At 36.7% G+C, this 19916-nt stretch overlaps 2 protein-coding genes across 3 annotated transcripts; both read right to left on the reverse strand.

Moving 5' to 3' along the window:
- Positions 1 to 954: 954 nt before the first annotated feature.
- Positions 955 to 4854, reverse strand: il17ra1a (interleukin 17 receptor A1a). Its single transcript, XM_059510985.1, has 11 exons — positions 4610 to 4854; positions 4406 to 4430; positions 4163 to 4309; positions 3744 to 3868; positions 3534 to 3660; positions 3392 to 3439; positions 3094 to 3248; positions 2899 to 2973; positions 2739 to 2811; positions 2524 to 2643; positions 955 to 2371 (listed from the first exon to the last, which is right to left on the reverse strand). Exons 1-11 carry the CDS (start codon positions 4712 to 4714, stop codon positions 978 to 980), a joined length of 2394 nt encoding a protein of 797 aa, XP_059366968.1. The 5' UTR covers positions 4715 to 4854; the 3' UTR covers positions 955 to 977.
- An 8722-nt stretch (positions 4855 to 13576) lies between these two features.
- rergla (RERG/RAS-like a) lies at positions 13577 to 17618 on the reverse strand. 2 transcript variants are annotated; one of them, XM_059511899.1, is made up of 5 exons: positions 17084 to 17618; positions 16910 to 16966; positions 16487 to 16560; positions 14877 to 15025; positions 13577 to 14332 (listed from the first exon to the last, which is right to left on the reverse strand). In XM_059511899.1, exons 1-5 carry the CDS (start codon positions 17133 to 17135, stop codon positions 14047 to 14049), a joined length of 618 nt encoding a protein of 205 aa, XP_059367882.1. In that variant the 5' UTR covers positions 17136 to 17618; the 3' UTR covers positions 13577 to 14046. The 2 variants fall into 2 exon arrangements, with proteins under 2 accessions (XP_059367882.1, XP_059367881.1); XM_059511898.1 differs by having other exon boundaries at positions 13577 to 14335; positions 17084 to 17615.
- Positions 17619 to 19916: the final 2298 nt, after the last annotated feature.

The following is a 19916-nucleotide window of genomic DNA, read 5'->3' on the forward strand; positions in this document are numbered from 1 at the left end:
GTGAGAAGCAAGCTTCTCCTGTCACTTTTAGTTTTTAAACAGAGTATTATATATGCTTGTCCAACATGTAATTACTAACAAATGTGCATCCTATTCTAACATATTATTATACTCTAGTGCTTTTGAGGATTGGGGTACAGGGTGAGCTAAACGTGTTAAATATGCAGGCTGAAAGTGCATTATGGGATTTTTGTGCCTCATTGCGCAGTATTTAACCTGACAAATATATACCGCTGCATACTACGCATGTTTTTTAAACTATAGGTTTTAGTGTATGTACATAACTTTTTTGATAAGGAAAGAAACTTCCAGCCTCACCTCTCTCTATTTATCCACATAAATGTTTTACAGATAATTTTCTTACAAGGGCTTTAGTTTGCAATTTAAGTTATGTTAACACAAGACATTATATGCACTGCAACAGCTGCAACAGCTGCAAGGGTCTGGAAGCATCCTGGTTAAATTGGTTAAAAAGTCATTTGCAGTCCAAAGTTGGCTGAAATTTGATGCAAGCAAAGTGATTATTTAACTAAATTAAAGTAAAAAGCACAAAACAGAAGATCACCAAAGAATGCTGCTTTATAAATTTAGAAATGTACTTATACAATATTATATACAAACTTCCACAAATGGTTATAGCTGTTAAACTGGAATGAAGAATAAAAAAAATAGTGCAATACATACAACAAAACATTTCATATGAAAAAACAATACAAATTTAACATTGCGAACTCAACCAAATGATGTAGCCTTGTGTTCAGTAGCTAAACATAGGCTTAAAATCATGTGATGTGCTGTTCTATATCAAGCTGTTTAACAAGGTACTTGTTCTGCTCCACAGTAAAAGTGAACCAATCACACTCTTGTGTTTATGTCTAATTATTTATGTAATCACTTATAAAACAGCTGATCACTGAACTCGTCCATCTAGTACGAGTGACGACCAACCACAGATTGTCAAAAGATGAACAAGAAATTCAGTTCTCTATAGGTTTGGTGCAGAAACCAGAAGAGATTGGGCTGTTCAAGAAGAGGTCCATTTGTAACTTGGCCAGAGAGGAAAGGTCTTGTTGTAACTTGAGGTCTTCCCTCACTGTGGAATACCTGGAACCATATCCCTGATCGGACCCTCGTGATGGTCTCATCTCAGAAGCACCCTCCATTTCACTTTCCTCCATCTCCACTGGCTGGGACATATCCATCTCCTGATACATATGGAAGCTGTCCTCCATTGATGGTGGAGGTGCTATTAAAAGGCACTTCCTGCTGTCAGTCGGATAATTATCTGACGGTTCCCCCATTGGAAACTCAAAAGGAGGATGTGTGGTTTCCACTGGTCCTGGTTCAGCAAGGAGACAAGGGTAAATTTGTGGGTCCATTGGTGTCCCAATACCAGTCATGCTGGGTAATTCAAGAGGACTTTCCATTGCTGGATAAAAGGAAAGTACTTCGCTGTGTTCCTGCTGGATTCTTGGATTAATAATCACCATGGATGACTCTTCAGGGTTCTCTTGAATTTGTGGAATTACAGCACAGATGCTCTGGAACTCTTGATTGATGTCTACCTCCTTCACAAGAATCGGGAGTCCTATATTTAGCATGGGTGTCAATTCATATATGGGCTGCATGGGCATCTCAAGAAGATGATCAGCTTCCCCTCTCACTTCCTCCTCACTGGTCACGCACTCTTTCTCAAACCAGTCTGGATTCTTCATTTGGTGTGCCTGGAATGCTTCGATTGCGTTCCTCAAGGCTTCGCCTGAGGGGCAGTTGAAGTACTCGTCCTTTCCGATACCCTGGATACACTGCTTCACTCCCTGCTGATACTTCTCCACATCGAGGATACGGAAATAGAGCTCCTCGAAATGCTTCATTAGCTTATATTTGACCGCAATGTCAAACATAGACGGCACATCGCCTTGGCTGCTTACGTCATCAAAGTAAGCCACCAAATACTTCCCGTAAGAAGCCGGGCGCTGCATATCAGGTGTAATCAGCTGAAGGGCGAGAGTCAGCATATCACCGACCGGAGAGCGTGCGTCTTCCCGGAGGAGGATGCGAGGCTCTCCACACATTGCCCCCCACTTGGCTTGCACTCCTCGGGAGCAAAGGACCAAGATCTTATTGGATGACTGCTCAATCTGTCGCTTTTTTTCCTCAAGCCACTGTAGCCGACCAATGGTGCCGAGCCAAGTCATGTCAAGTAGGTCTAGCACAACCTCAATCCCGCATTTGGCCTGCAGGAAGGCGCAAAGTTTCAAGACTATGTCTGTGTAAAGGGGATGATCTCTGGAGTAGATGATTAATACAGATCGAGAACCAGATGGTAGTGGATGTTCTAGAGGTACTTCTTTCTCTGGCATTTCGTCAGCTGAAATAAATCATTTAAAAAGTTACAAGCATGGATATTCCTCGAAAATGCTTATTTACTGCACATTAGATTATTAGATTAGAGTATTATTTCAATCCTAGTACTGTCTGGGTGTCTAACCCAATAACTAAATCTTAAATGTCACTGCTTACCTTTCGGTGGTTTTCTGCAGCGCAAATAAATAGCACAAATACCAACAGCACAAATTAAGACACATAATCCAACACAAATGATCCAGAGTGCTGAGTTGTTCTCAGAAGGGCTTGTTGGTACTGTGGAACATACATATAAAATTAGTAAAGTTGTATTATGCTTTTTACATGTATTTTCTCACAAATTTAAAAGGTGAAGCTGTTTCCATACACACCGGGACCACATATGTTAAAATTGTGATTCTTTCGACGACAGTCGTTTCCACACTTCCGGAAAAATGGCTGGATCTAAAAAGGAAATAAAGCACTATTATATCAACACACAAATCAACAATATTATTTTATGGTGTGATATGTTTCTGTAGGCCTACACACCTGAACATCAAAACTACAGCATGTACGTGGCCAGTTCTCCAGGTCATATGTCACATTTAGTAATGGCTTGCTCTCCTAAACACACCAAAACACACCCTTTGAAAACAGTTCTGTGCTGTTACACGAGCAGAGTCGTATTGTCCAGCCTTATTCATTTGGATATATTTAAACAGACAAACAGATCAAATGTCTTACATTATAAAGAGTCTTCATTTCAGTGTCCCTGTTGCACGTCAGAAAAACATTGTATTTTTCTACGTTATCTCCAGGATTAAATGCGACATACAGAGTATCCTTGCCATTCACACCTGTGGCCCTTCCTACAGTCATTTTGGGCTGCCATGTATCCCCTAAGAGAAAAATCAAACCAAATGAATCGCATTATATTAGAAGTGCATGCATACTTTAATACTTAACTTAAGCATTCAGTGTTTCTAGGTATATGTGTGTCCGATTAAGCTAAACCGGTTGTAAAAAAACTCTTCTCTCTCACCTCTTTCAAAACAGATTTTGGTCGTTCGCATCAAAGGATCGTCACAACCTATGGTTACAGATCAAAACTGAGGTAGCATTCTGAATAGAAATTGTCATGTGGATATATGTGAAAAAAGAATTTGGTTTAATTTGTCACTTACCTGGAACATTAACCTTTCTGTAGATATTGTAACTCGTGTATAGTAAATTCGGCTTAGGAAGGTTGGAGGCGGTCACTACATATGTGCTGTCTGGATCTACGACAACTTTATCCAAAGAAAAAGACCACTAGAATAAAACAGATCACACGTTAGTATTTGATAAAAAATGAAAATATCAAAAATGCAGACAAATAAATAAACCAGTCTTGCCTTTTTGCCGGCACTATCCCTCATGGAGGTAAAAACATTGAGGAACTGGTAATGAACACACAGATGTTCATTGGTGGATGACTTCATCACACCAAGCTCTGTTCCTTTCAAATGAATTATGCTTCCTGCGAAAAATTTGGATTATTTAACTTTGATGACTACAATTCTTTTTATCCCATTCTGAAACCATTAAAAATAGCACTGTTTTAGTATTGGTGCACACATTTAGTAATGTAATTTAATCTTCATCATGATTCCACCATAATTTTAATACAGTATAATATAGGTATAAATGTATAAATTACTGTAAATAAATTAAAATACATTAATAGTGATTTTTCCCCAGGAATTTTTCAAGTACATGAATTTTCACATGTTGTAACATATCAGGCAAATCTGAAAATGAATAAGTAACTCACCATCATCCTTCGCTTTCCATTCTGCCACAATTACTGGTTCCAAATCACCTTTCATATTGCTTCTTACATCAACATACACTGTTAAATTATCTGGTCCACTAGGAGTGAAATTTGAAGGAATGAGCCATCCTTTATACATGCAATTATCTGTGAGGGGAAAAATAAATAAAACTTAGTCAAAGTAAAACCTTCATTAATAATAATAATAAAAGAATACTTAAGAAAAAAGAAAGCAGGACTTACTGAACTCTGCTGTGCACTGTACTTCCTGGGGGGGGGGGGGGGGGGAGAGAGAGAGAGAGAGAGAGAGAGAGAGAGAGAGCACAAAGGATCAGACGAAATCCCCCAAAGGGCCACATATAAGTTTCTAAATAAACACATTCAACATATATAAATACATATTTAACACCTTATTAGGTATCTAATGGACTTTATGTATTGTCTTACCTTTTGTGTACATTTCAGAGAGCGCCCATCATCCATAAGTCTGAGGTTTAGTACTACAGGTATGAAGGTGAAAAACACAGCACCTCTCAGGTACAAGAACTTCATGATTCGCCTTATAACCTACATAAACTTCACTAAAGCTGAAGGAATACTCGTTTTAAAACAAGCTTAATAGACGACTAAGATCGACAACGAGGAGTACGGTAAACGGTGGTGGTGCAGGAAACGGCAGACCTAAAAAACTTCCTGGAATTACTGTAATATGCAGAGTAGTGACTCACACCTTGTGTTCTTTGAAAACGCTGTCTGGTTATGTCGCGTCGCGTTGCGTCATAGTAAGACGCGAAAAGGTGGTAGTTTTTTTATATTATTATTATTATTACTATTATTATTATTAATACTGCATTGAATACAATTCAAGAAAAAAACAGAGATTATGCAACGCCAAGGAAACAAGCATAATATGGCAGATGATGAGTGCCAACACGACTTCATACTAGAAAAAGAAAGGATAAAAAAGTAAATGAATGGATGGATGGATGATTATATGAATGTTAAAAAAACCTTTATATTGTATAAAAGTAAAGAAACACATTTGTATTAAACTGCGGTGCCTTTTTATTTTGTTTGCATAATTTAAACGTTGCATTTCCAAACTTTCTCGCACACGAGGGCGCTACTTCCCTATTGTATGTAGGTCTGTTTATTAAAAATAGTTTTTTTTTCTAGTTTTCGTATGTAAATAAAAGCAAATATAATTATAGATATTGGTAGCCTGTAAATATATCCCTCCTGAAAAATATGGTAATATAGCAATTTCCTCCAGAAAAAAAAAATTATATATATTTACTTGTATGTAAATATAGCCTACATAGAACTATAAACAACTCTTGCTTACCTATTATGCCAAAATCCTGAAAAAAAAAGGTCCTGAAAAAAAGGTCCCCCCCCCCCCATTACAACATGTCTGTGCAACACGGAGGAAACATTTTCTTTATAAACATATACTTATGTTAAATATAAATGCCACATATTACTAAAAGGATGCACAGCTATATTATGCAAGCACAGTTAACATTCACTCGCATGCTTTTTGTGAATCTATGTTTCATTTAAACACATTTAAACCTATTATTCCCAAAACTATTTATATATTTTTCACTAAACAAGAATTCTTCTCCTTTTTAGACCTCAAACCTGCTGTGCTGAAGAGAAATGAAGATAAAGTCTCGTGATCTGTAACAGTCAGAGTGTGAGTCTCTGTACTGCATACTGCACTAATGAACCAGACGCACAGTACAGATCAGCTAGTCTATATGAGGGTCAGACAACACACTGTCCCAGTCTCAAAATCCTCCGATTAACAGAATGAGGGCTACCCACACCTAGCCCAGGTGCGCATACTCCTGTTTTCAAGTACTGGCCGGACATTAGAGGAATCTATGGCACTAACATGTTGCATCTTGGGATTTGACGGGAATTATCTGGATACTTCCATGCAGGTTGCACAAAAGCTTTGATTGTTATATAAAAAAAATTTTTAAATACTCTTTCATATCATCTATCATTCTGTCACCTTAGAAGTTACAATCAAACTTTTGCAATACTGTTAAAAGGGGCCAGGAGCATCTTTAGTCTAAACTTTGACTGAACTTGTGTAACATAAATTTATACAGTATGTAGGCTACTATATTTTGAAAATATAAACTCAATAATCTTATCAGAATACCAACAAGTAATCTGAGACTTTCCCTATAGGTTTAGTGTTTTATAGTAATTTAATAGTTTATTATTTCGGCTAGGGATGCATTGTCAGAAATTGCACCTTTAAAAACAATCATGTCACGTTCATCGCTTCTCTGTGATGAGATCACCTGTTATGGTAAATATATGGAAGAACCGTGAACCGTGGCTGAAAATTTAAGAAAACAGTGATTAGGGCTGACAACTCTGTGCTTTGACTGAATGAGATATATAAACAACAGTATGGAATATAGGCCAAGTTGGTCTGAAGTGGAGCAAAGAAATGTCACACACTGGCCAAATCCTTTCATTCTTATAAATTTGAAACAAGATTTTTTTGTTGATTGTAGTTGAGGTCAAAGACAATTTGGAAAATTACACCAGCAGAAAACTGAATCCGAAATATGACTCACTTTTTTCCTGCAGTATGTGTCAAAAGGGTCTTAACCATAACCGGGAGAGTAGTGCTTTGGTCCTGACACACTTATCCACAATTAAACCAGGACAGCCGAGGACACTTGTCAAAGCTAAGCTGTAAGCCACAAAAACTAAAAAGAAATCCAAGAAAGCTCCACAATAATGGCAAATATATTTCTAGCTCTGGCCATTATCTTAAAAATAAAGGTTCCAATAGGGGGTCTTCATAGTGATACCACTGAAGAACTATTTTAGGTACTCAAAATACCTTTTTAGTGAATAGTTTTTTAAATAAGCATTTATTTTTAGTCTAAATAACATTTTATTAATCAAAACTATGGAGAACATTTCAGTACAATGGAGGTTCCATGTTAAAAGTTCCTCATTGAAACTATCAATTCCAATGAGGAGCCTTTATTTTAAAGAGTATGCTGAACTAATACATTCCACAAATATAGATGGATGGATATATACTGGATGTGAATCTTCTGAAATAGACAAGAATAGGCCCAAGAACGACATAAGAGTAGGCAAATACTGTAGATAATATAATTTTCTTCCTTCTATCAGATGTGTCAGCCACTGATTTCTAGACTTATATTCCACTTAAACGGTTTACAGACAATGAAACGTGGAAGATGTTCGAATCTGTGAAGCTGTGATTGTTCGGTAGCCTAATGCCAGAAGTGCACTTAGGATGTCGCTGGCATTCAGACAAAATGGAAGTAGGCCATATGTGTTCTTCCTTAAGTGCCCTTAAGTGTTCGAAACACTGCCAACAGTGAGTTTACCTCTCAGAAGTGAGGATCATATGAAAAATGCAGCTATGATCACTTTTAAATGAACATGCCATGTTTTCATTTATCAAAGATAAGGCTTATCATGCATGATAGATATGATAAATACTGGAAAGAGCTTATTAATAACATAACCTAAAACAGTAGATTATCTGTGTCTGTATGATATAAAACAGAGTGAACAGTCATTGATCTACAGTTACACTGTACAGTAGGTCCAAAACATAGTTGAAAACTTTTTAAGCTTTACTTAAAATGAATGTCATTAGGCTACTAGCTAGATGACAGGATATTAAACTATTAAACCTTTTATTATACCTCAACCAACCTTTTCATTTCTAAAGCAGTGATATTCAAACTATTTAAGTGTCTTATTTGTAAGTTATTCAATAATAACCACCATGCAACATTCTGGGAACGTTATTTTATGGTTACAAAAAAATATAACCTAAAAAGAACGCTCCCCTAAAGTAAAGTAACCAAACAGGAACCAACGTTCTGTGTTTGCTGGGTTAATATTTTTTGGCTATTTCTCAACTTGTACTCACATAATATACATCGCAATGTTCATAAAAAATGTAAAATACTTAACGATCAAACGACTTAAAACAGGACAACATATCGTCCACATTTTAGATCAGATCGCTTAACCGCGTTACTAAAACTGGCACTACTTTCACGTCTCTCGTATCCATCCGCGATTGTTTCACACAAACGCAACAGGCGCTATTTTGCGTTTAAGTTATCAGTGTTACTGTAAGAAGCCTACTTCAAGTTCTATTTTTTCTTAGTGGAATCTTTAGGATGATATACAGGTAAAATTATAAAATAGTTTCATCTTTTAACAAAATAAAATTTTTAAGTTTTTATTTATTTAGTGATTGGCTGTGTCATAATTTTGGCCTACAGTATTTCACAATAATGTTTATCTTTAAAAGGAGATGGAATGAGAACTATTATGTATATGATTTGTTCTTTTGTGCGTTTACAAGGACGAAAATGAGTGACTTTTCACGAACAAACTGTGGCTTTGAGGTTCTCCAGATTTCTATCAGTGAGCCTACATTCCATTATGCAACCAGGCATATTTCACATATTTGTTTAATCCAAACAAATGAAGAATATTTATAAAAAAAGATCTGATTAAAATTCTGCAATAAAACTCAAAACATAAAACTGTTATGTTTTTTTTTACATAAATGTGAAATAGTGCGTGCCAAAATAACACTTTGTCTATGAAACGCCCAGATTCAATGCTCTATTATTGTCCAACGCCACTCATTTTAGCCTGGAATGGAACAGAATATTATGGGTGCGAGTGGGCTGCTAAAATCTCTGTACTTTTGCCTCCCCCTGCTCAGGGCCCAGAGAAGAATGGAGTCCCACAAGGTCTCCTGAAAGTAAACTTTGTGTCCTAAGGAGACTTGGCAGGGATGGCAGAATTGGATAGGGCAGCGCACACTTTAGCTCCAGTAACTCTTTGCCCTCTTCAACACAAATACTTACATAACCAACTTACATGATTGGTTTACCTAAATGAAGTTATTTAGAAATCAAAATGCACCTCGACCTCAACAAAGACCTAGTTTCTCCACCAACGGCATTCAATGAAGTCTCAGCTCAAATCTACAGGCGTCTTCTTTTTATGCTTTTATACTCTGCTACATTCCCAGGCAGCATACCTGAGCTGGGTTAAATCCACCATAGCAGCTGGGCGAGAGCCACTGCTCATCATCTCAGCACACACACCTGCAGTCTAGATGTGTGTGTGGCTGGGGCAGTATGCTCCAGTTGCTGCTGGGTTATCTGCGCCATCTCTGCGCTCGCTTCCCGTCAGTGTAGTTTGAAACGCAGCTGGTGCCAAATCTTACCTTTAAACCTGAGTGGCATTAGATGTAAAAGTGTTTTATGGTTGTCTGTAAATAAAATCAGGTCTGTTAAGGTTTCAAGTCAAACTGAAGATGCACTGTAGAACTATGATGTAGTTTTTAAAAGAATATTTAGAAACAATTCAGGCCATTCAACTGGGTCAGTACTCACTTATAACTGCTAGTGGGTCATGAAAAATAGGTCATAGATTTAGATTTTGTCTGTTCATGAACGGTGGAAAAAACAAACAAATGAAAAAAAGTAAATTGAAAAATATTTTAAATATTTAAAATATATTCATCATATTTTTATTCATTTTTATATTTTATGCATCTACAGACACACACGTATATATGCTTTTAAAATACATATATAGCATATTTATATTTACGGTGTGTGTGTGTGTATAAAAATGGTATATCAATATTAAAAAGGGAAGAGAAAAACTTTCCTTTTTTGTTGTTGTTTTTGTTGATGTGTGTTTATTTAATCAAAGTCTATGATATTTTGTCAAAATGTCACAAATTTCCTCCACTGTGAAGTCTAAAGTACACACACACACACACACACACACACACACACACACACACACACACACACACACACACACACACAAAATTGAAAGCCATACCATAATGTAATGTATTAAAGAGCTTTCCAAAAATAGGCACTGGTAAAACATCATCTATTCTACTGTAATATAATGAATTTGAAGAAATATTTATGTTGCTTGCAGAAACGAGTTAATACTAATTCATAAATAAGTGAAAATTACATCACTGCTAATTTTAGTTGGCCGTGCCAACCAGCCAAACTTTGACCTCTCGTGTCTGACAAGGTCTCACCTGCTTTTAGGTAAAGTTTAGTAGATGAACAACCACTTTAACCAGTTTGACACTGCTACTAATCCTAAATACCCAGTTTCATCCAGCTAGAAACCGTGTAAAGCTAGCATGTGAACTTTGAAGCATGTTAGCATACGCTATAAATTTAATAGCAATATACAGTGAAAAAATCTGTAATCTCGCTGTGTATTGCCCACCATGCTCTCAATCTTCTTATTGTCATGTGAGCATGCAGAAAACGCGTATTCTTTTGCATTCCATACACGTGCGCTAATGTGATAATATGTCTTAAACAAATCACCCTCCCAATGAACTTAAAATATCTCATGGCTTCGCATGCCGCCAGTGCAACATACATAAATGCATTAAATGTGGGTCAATAAAAGTTTACAACAAAGTCCAATCTTTGATGTGGAGGGCACCATTTGTTGCCCCATTCATCCAGACAGAACAGGATGCAATTAAAAACACAGTGCAAAGATTAACACTATAACATCAGTATCACAACACATTGAACTCAAGCCTCAGGCAGATATGAATCAAAGAATCATTTTCTCCTCTGCTAATCAGATCCATATGTTAGACTTTTATTCCACTGGCCTCATCAAAGAGATTTCAGCCTGCCGCTGTAAGGCAATCCCTTGGCTCAGTTATGAATTAGCTTTCAGCTATTATGGTTTATGGTGTGCATGGCACTTTTCTTTCCATCTCCTTCTCAGGCAATGTCTTGTTTTTGTAAGAGTACACGCAAGTTGCAGTGACGGTGGAAATGAAAACACAATTTCCCGTCTCTTTACATTAACAGTCCAGAAGTGTATGGGTTCCCAGTCAAATCACCTCAGACTGAATTCCAGCGGTGCTGTTAATTAATGGCTAATCAGTCCTAGCTTTCATTAGCATGGCTTGTGTACACACGTTAATGAGAGACTGATTACATGTGCATGAAAACTAAACATAGGATTGACTCGATATTCAAATTTTTACTTTGCATTAGCATCAAAATTGTTCTTGCTTGTGGAATAATCATGATCTCAAAGAAATTTTTAGCAAATTCGACACTTACATGAGATATTTGTAGCATATTGAAAGCTGCTTTATTTTACCTGAAGCACATGACCGACCCGGGCTGTGATTTGTGTTGGTCAGGTGTTGAGGATAGGCTGAAGAGCCAGCGTTTGCAGGATAAACGGCAAATCTCTTATAACCGGTCGCTTGCTTTCCAGCAACACCTTTCTTTTGAATCTTCTGCTGCTCATCCTTCCACATGTTTGCACATGTAAACACACACCACCCATCCACTCCATGGCCTCTCCTCCACCTGTAGCCTACCATCTACTTTACTGGGTGAATGAAGATGGTGTGAGAACATGGCGTGGTAAACAATGTTATTCATAATGTCACAAATTTAAAAGAGCTTAAGGTGGGAGGATAAGTTTGAGTTATGACAGCAGGTTTCTTTTCTTTTCTGCTTGTTGACAGTGCAACAAAGTAAAAACAGAGTATTAAGATGATTTAAAAGGAGCTGCATAGTTAGATCTAAAAGCTGCGATTAACAAAGCAACACTGAGGTGAGTTGATGTAATTCTTATCACGTGACGGTTTATGAAGATGAAAAATTCCTGTCAAAAATACATAGTCCTAACCTTACCCCTTATTTCAAACAGTGAATACAGTGTTAAATTAGCTATTTAAATTAATTTTATTAAGGTAGTATATACAAAATCAGGAGTTACAATACAGTAGGCAACAGAGAAGCCAAAGTAGGTTAAATTTAAAGGTAATGTGAGGAATATCTGCACAACTAGTGACAGGTAGCAGAATGGTGTAAATAAAGACTTACTTTTTAACACTTCCCTCATCAACCTTTGTTTGGATAAACAGGTTCCCTCATCCAAACTTGCACTATTACCTGTGGCCACTATGGCCAAACTGAGGCACTCAAACAAACAGATTGCAATTCCTTTTGGGCTCACTAGAGGCGCTACAATGGTATCATTCTGCTGTATTCCAAACGGGATAAATTTGACTCTGAAGGCCATCTTCAAATAAAAACTGGCTCTTCGAAAGTAACAATTTTGAAACAGACAACAGATGAACACTACAAGGCTAACACAAACTGTAACACAAAATTCTGATTGTTTGACAGGCCCAACAAAGCTGTCCAACTTGAAGAAAATACAGTTATAAGTTGAAAAACATGTTTAGATATTAACAGGAAGAAAGAACCATGGTTCATCTCCCCAAAAGAAGAGGGAGTTTGCAAAACATGAGCTAAAAGTGAAATTCCCAGCATGTTTAGCTGTTCAAGAGTGTTTATCCAGGAATCATGTGATGACAAGACCCTCATAAGCATACCACCTTGTGTTTTCATATCTCCTTTGGAATCAATGCTGTACAAACAGCCATCTGCTCCTCTCCCCTATATTGATAAAGGGGTTTCTCGTTTTAGCTTCTGCAGGTATGAGAACTAGAGAGACTCAATCCACAGTCTGGCTTTCAAATATTACTCAGCATAACTTGCTGTTGTTGGAAACCATCATGCTGGATGTTGGCCAGACGTCTAAAGGGTCTATAAAAAAGTTGTGTTTTGACCATCCATTGCCAGTTTGAGGAAAGAACCAGAAGCAACATCAACTGATATTTTACACCACCAATTTACTACTTTTTTTTAAATAGTTTTAATAGTAAAAGTAAATAGTAGTGTGCAAGCATTCTATTAAAAAAGTAATTTCAGAAAGTAATGTACAATATATCATGTACAATGCATCTGGTAATTTGTAAAACAAATTAGAGCCAGCTAAATGACTCATCGTACATTTTATTGATGCTTTCCAAAACCTCAGTCTGTTCGTCATTATCTCTTCACTGTAACTTCAACTTGCTACCTGAAGCAATTCTGTTGCGTAACATTAAAGATAATGCCATTCTGGTAAACATTTCAGAAAAACTATTCAATACTGCATACCGATCACTTATTTTCTGGTCAGGCCATTGGTTTCCCAGTTTTGACTAAACAAATACCTTTAGATGTCCATTCCTACAAAAAGGAAAAAATGCTAGGTCAAAATTGTCACATTTTAATGGACAGTTGTTTTTGTTTTACAGGAATTTTAAGATATTTCGAAACCCATAAACTTCGCACTTCGTTGCTTACATCATACATGTAGAAAGTGATTAAATTACACAAGAAACATTTGATCTGCGTACATAGCAAGCTAACCTATATTTCACAACCTCAGGGTTGACTTTGACTTGGCAGTTTTGCAAGTCCTTTAAGCTGAAATATCATCTTAGGTGACATTTAAACATCCTAAGAAGTCAAACATTTAAGGCAAAAAGTAGAGATGTGCAGCTATACACCGATTAGGATACTGTATTTGCATTAATACAATTAAACCTATTTTAAATGTTTTCCACCATGACATTAAATGTTGACAATTGAAACATTATATCATTGCCACAATGCAATGTGATTTCCATTTCCATTACGGTAATGAGAAATTATGAGGTAAATATCAAGAAAATATTGTTGCAGTGCAAAACGGTTCTAAAACAGGCTTCATTTTCTTGAAGCTAAGAAAGTTTTTGTTTTCTTTTGACTTTAAGGTGAAAAATGTCCATGTTCTTGATGTGTTTCATGAGATTTCACCAGGTAATGACTGTGTGGCAAGACACGGCATCAACAAAAAGTGGTGAGGAACTAAAGTATATAAACAAATTTGACACATCTCAAATGCCAGTCCTGTAGCAATAGTCCAAGTTCATTTTAAACAGATTTCCGTCGTTTTCCGAATACGTTATTGATGAGTTTGGCCATGGATTTCGAACCGCTAGGACGACGGCGACGCTCCTTTGCCTTGCTTCCCAGACTGGCATTGCGTACGATCTTAGAGAACATGAGCACCACCTCCTGGTAGTGCTCCGCAGCAGACAACTCATAGAACTGACAGCGGCCCTCGGACGCCAACTTCTGGCCTTCTTCCCTGTCCACTTCCCGCATGTGGCACAAGTCTTGCTTATTGCCCACCAGGAAAATCACAGAGTCTGCGTCCCTGCTGTCACAAGGGTAAAAACATCAATGAAGATGTTTCACTATTTTCTACTTACTAAAATATAGCTTTATCAGATATCTAAATTCCTATGAATGCTGTTGATCAGATTAAGATAACTGGCAATGCTTAATGGTTACTATAACCAAAGTAAAAGGAGCTGAAAGAACAGCCTGAAAGCATAGACATTATGAATAAACTAATAAATGTCAATGTGAATAGACTAGAATAAAAACAGATCAATATTCCACTTATTTCTTCTATAATGTGAATTCACCTCAAATGCATCTACTTAATCATTGGAAATTTCACAATAGCCAAGGCTAAACTAAAAATACATGTTTTTCATTGAATCGCTGAGTCACCAGCTCATTCGCCCATCTGCACTGCCCACACACTCAATTCAACAATCCTCTCAATGCGAATCAAAGCTGGTGAATAATGGACACCCACATAAGAGCAACACTAATATATGGACAGAAATAGACACATCTTCTGCTGCCTGAGGGTGTTGTTGTGAACAGCATGTACTCAGAGTGGCCGCTACCTTTTAGATCCTCCCAGGTGAAGCTCTCGGATCAGGTGCACTATGGCTTTGGCCGTGAGGAAGGAGGAACGATCGCTGATGTCGTAAACGACCACAAAGCCATCGGCCCAGTGGATCTGCTCATTGAGTGTGGACTTCCCCTCGCATGGCTGCACAAAGAAATCACACATCCAAATATGTTTTACAAAACAAATGTAGTCCATAATCCATAATAATGCTTTCCATAGTAACAACAAATCTATCCCCTGTTGTCCTCTCACATCAAAATCCCTGGTATATTTCTTTAAAACAGTTTTGGAATATTTTTGCTTTTAAACTGTACTTGATCTGTGCATATTTCTCACCTGATTCAGAAAAGACAACTTTTTTTTTTTTTTTTTTTACAGGAGATTGCAATATTATATATAGGAAGCAATGCTTTGAAGTTAAAAAGAGTCTTAATGATGGATTGGTTTTTTACAAACATGCAGTTTTTCACTTCACAAGACATTCATTGATGGACTAGGGAGGTTTTGTGTATTATTGTGGTGTTTTTTTCAGCTGTTTGGACTCTCATTCTGATGGCACCCATTCACTGCAGTGGATCCACTTGAGGGCAAGTGATGCAATGCAAAAATTCTCCAAGTGTGTTCCAATGAAGAAACAAACTAATCAACATCTTGGATGGCAAGGTGGGTTCATTTTCAGCAAATGTTCAATTTCGGGCAAACTATAATTGGCCCCATGCTGTTTCTGAAGACAAAAAAACAGGGACAAGACCAAATAATTTTTCCTAGTAATCTACATTTATGCCACAAATACTGTCGATTAAGCTTAGCTTATATTAAACCAGCAGTATGAGTAAATGGGATTATGAGGAAAGTCAGGATAATCAACTGGACCCCCAAGAGGCACAGATGGTATCCAATCACATAATGGGCAACAGACTGATAAAATAATTGGATTTTATCCAAGATGAAAACACACTCATCCTCCTAGACTGTATTTTCTTCATTTTAACCACATTAATGATATATATATATATTAGGCTCAGGAAGGAAAAAAGTATTTTAAAACACACACTTCCTCTCATATTAATTCACTCTTGTGTGGTTATATAAGGGTTATTTCCAAATAATAATATAAGTGTTCAGGGCTAATATAGCTTTACAGTCCTGAGCAGGGCTGACTGGTGCATTATATACTGCTAGCTGTGTCTGGAGCTTGCGGAAAGATTATATAAGGCAGAGAGACCCACAAGTCTGCAATACTCATTAACGCCAGTAAAATAGACGATACTGGCTTTCTTCTGGATACACACTAATAGTTAGTAGGTTAACCCTTTTTTCTTTTGATGATGCAAAGGTCTCTGGAAAATGTCTAAACGATTCAAGTCTATGAATTGGGCTGCTTACAGTAAAATTCATATACATATACAACACACAAAAGCAATGAAATTCAGTCTACATGCACTGTATAAACAGGCAAAGGTTAAGTAATCTTAAAGAAAGATCACTGGAATATGCACAGTCATGCTCACTTTAGCACACTAAACCATATGGCGCTTTATGAAGGCACTGCCTTGATTACTACTACAGTAGTGTAATTACAGTTGCATATTATCCACATACCTGAGAACATGGGTCATACAGTTCGAGATTAAGCTGTTTTCCATCAATAGACATGCGCTTTCTGTAGATGCACTCTGTAAAGGCAAGAACAGATCACATCAGATACAAAAGATTCCTGCACATACAGTAAACTGCCGTGATTCACTGGCATGCTTTGTGTAGCCTACTTGGCACTGCGCCCATTAGTGCCAATGCTCTTGTAGAGCATTGCTGGGTGGTCTCACAAACATCGAGATATAAAAACAGGCAGTCAAAATTACACAGAATACCAGAAAAGCAGATTACTGAACTTTTCAGTCACTGATTTTGCAAACCCACCATATACCTAATCAGTCCTGCACACTTCTCCAACCAATAGACCCTCTATAAACATAAGTAGTAAAAATGCAGCAATATGAAAACAATATATCACAAATAGCCCACCTGATGATGATGCATATTCACCAATAAATCGCCTGGTTAGAAATCGAACAATAAGTGCTGTAAATGTAGAGAAGAAAAAAAATATGAAGCATATTTTTTAGTAATTTGCACTGTATTTTGCAAATTGTGTGTTATATACACACACTTAGATATAATGTATAAAAATACACATACCTGATTTCCCGACACCCTCGGATCCCAGAACTGCAACTTTTATGTCATTCATTATGATTCGTAGAAACAGTTAAAGTTTGCTTTACTCAGACGCGTCGACTGCGTTTAACGCACGCTCCACATTTCAGTCACTGCGCGGGACGCTTTTAAAAACAGTGCAGAATGAACGCAAGAATGGACTGAAGCATCCTCTGGTTGTTCAGAGCCGTGCTGATCAGGTGTTTGTCAGACAGACTCTGCCTCTCCAACGCTGCTCTCAGCTCGAGCATTCACCCGACTCTGACGTCGCGGTGACGCAACCGCAGCTGGAGCCAAAACATCGCAGGATCTGATGTATGTGGAAGGCTGAAAGAGGCTGCGCTTTCTTTGGATGTTTTTTGTTGTTGTTTTTTTTCAGTTTGCTGTACCATTTGATTCATGGTTGTAGTAAATAATCAACATGTTGTTCTTATCTGAAATATGCACAACCATTATGCTACGGCCTACTATTATGAAAAACAATAACAACAGCAACAACAAAAACACCCCATAACCATTAAAAAAAGCTATATACACAACAACAACAAAAATCACTTTTAAATAATAATGAATGCACACTTAAACAATAAGAGTTTTATAAAATCATATATAGGCCTATATACAGTATCTGTGTGGAGCACTGGCTGTTGTCAGACTCCTTGTGCAAAAAAAACCTTTTCACACTAGATTATTACAATTAATGGCAAAATGATTGTTTGGAAATGTAAACTGATATTTCCTACTCACACACTACAGCAAAAGATAGAAATAACTGACTTAAATCCATTTTTACCTGATTAAAATACTAGTGTTCTAATAATTTTGGTCACCACTGTAAACAATATATACATATATTTAAATTCAAAAGATGATGCCTTATTTCTGAGTCTGTTAATCAATGACATTATAATAACTATAAATAATATATAGCAAACAATAAGGGGTTTATACATTTTGAATAATGGATTTATTAAAACAAAAAAAGGTCACACTTTAGTTTGGGGACCACAACTGACAACTGACTATTAACTGCAACTTTCCTCTTAATAAACTCATAAATTGATGTTTAGTGATAGTTAGGTAGCTAGTTGTTAATTCTAGGTATAGGATTGCATTAAGGGATCTAAAATATTATCATGCACAATATGGCATTAATAGATGGGGGGGGGGGGATTTAAGTGTGAATGCAATAATAGTTACCTCTTAAATACAATGTCACACTAGCTTTGGATGAAGCAAACAGCTTTACTAATTGTGAGGTCTGTGCGGTCTGTGGGTGTTGTTTGGACCTTCACTGATTGTGTGTATATGTGGATCTGTTACATAAGATGGCCTCCCACATAATGACTCACACATTATAAACAACATTTAGCAGCCGAATGTGGTTTAAAGCATATCTGTCACATTATCTCATACAGAAGTTTACTTATCAACAAGCCAATCTGATGGGTTGAGAAACAAATGCATATTAATTTCAGTGTTGGCACAGCTGCTGTTTGTTGCAAGTGGATCACTTATCAAGAGCTATTATAACAGCAATATAATCAGTGATAGCAGAGCCTGGATGTGATTATGGATTCATGATTGGAGCAAAGCACACTCAGAAATGCTCTTTGTGTTTATCTATGATAGCAACAGATGGTCGCATGTACCTGTAAAACATCATTCTTAAGAAAGATTTTTCATTATTAAAGGACATATAATATGATATATTCAAATATAATTCACTTTTACATGTTGTTAGGATATAAATTTGTGTTGGCAGTGTGTGTACATAACCACCCTATAATGGTAAAGATCCACCTGCTCCTTTTTTTAAACCCCGTAAATCATAAGCAGTCTCAGAACAAGCTGTTCGCAGAATCTATAAAATGTGACATCACATTTTACAAGCCCCGCCCACGACTGTTGATGATCAATGTCGTATTAGCAGAGACCCCACAAACACACAATACACAATGTTAATCTTCAAGAGCATTTAAAAGCAGAATTTAAGTAAGAAATGTCTCCTTAGTAGGGATACAGAAAAAAAGCGGAGAGATTTCTGTTTTTATTTTATTGTCATATTAACAGCATAGACAGCAGTAGGTATTGTATATTACACTTCTGTCACTTAATACACAGGTCTAATATAAACATATCTTTCTCAGACATAACTGTTTTTGTAACTTATGTGTTTTTTTTTTTAACATAAACGTGTATTTACAGTTTAAGCACAATAAGACATGAAAGAGAGAAAGATTTAGTTTAGTAAATAAATGATCTGTGGGGTATTTTGAGCTGAAACTTCACAGACACATTCTGGAGACACCTGAGACTTATATTACATCTTATAAAAAGGGCATATTAGGTGCCCTTTAAGATACATACATATACATATATATATATATATATATATATATATATATATATATATATATATATATATTGAGTAATTGAGATTGTGGCTTTGAAACAAAATACAAAGACATTGCTTAAACCTGAAATAAATACATGTTAACAAAATCAGCAAGGTCAGTGATTATTATAGGAATGGATGGATGCTGTTACAGTACAGTGTTTTCCTGTTCTATGATCTATCCCTTTTTAAAGCAATCTTTTTTCTAAATATATATAACAAATGGGGTGTAGGGCTTTGATTGCCAGAGTTTCTTGTGTTCTTTCCGTGAAGCATTAATCAAGGTGGATTATACCTGAATCTGGTACAATTCTTCTCAGATCGAAATATGTGAAAATGACTTAAGGCCAATCAGCTGAAGCCCGCCTGGATACCTCTAAAAGCAAAGTTGTGCTGTTTATCTTCAAGAGTGCACAT

The sequence above is a fragment of the Carassius carassius genome, chromosome 26, assembly GCF_963082965.1.
Source record: "Carassius carassius chromosome 26, fCarCar2.1, whole genome shotgun sequence".
NCBI lineage: Eukaryota > Metazoa > Chordata > Actinopteri > Cypriniformes > Cyprinidae > Carassius > Carassius carassius.

Coding starts and splice junctions, on each gene's coding strand:
- il17ra1a (XM_059510985.1), bottom strand. CDS start 4,714: ATGAAGTTCTTGTACCTGAGAGGTGCTGTGTTTTTCACCTTCATACCT. Junction 3,661..3,743: donor GGGATAGTGCCGGCAAAAAG/GCAAGACTGGTT, acceptor GTTTTATTCTAG/TGGTCTTTTTCTTTGGATAA. Junction 3,249..3,391: donor CAAAATCTGTTTTGAAAGAG/GTGAGAGAGAAG, acceptor TTTTTCTCTTAG/GGGATACATGGCAGCCCAAA.
- rergla (XM_059511898.1), bottom strand. CDS start 17,135: ATGAATGACATAAAAGTTGCAGTTCTGGGATCCGAGGGTGTCGGGAAA. Junction 16,967..17,083: donor CGAGGGTGTCGGGAAATCAG/GTATGTGTATTT, acceptor CTACATTTACAG/CACTTATTGTTCGATTTCTA. Junction 14,336..14,876: donor CACCTGGGAGGATCTAAAAG/GTAGCGGCCACT, acceptor CCCTTGTGACAG/CAGGGACGCAGACTCTGTGA.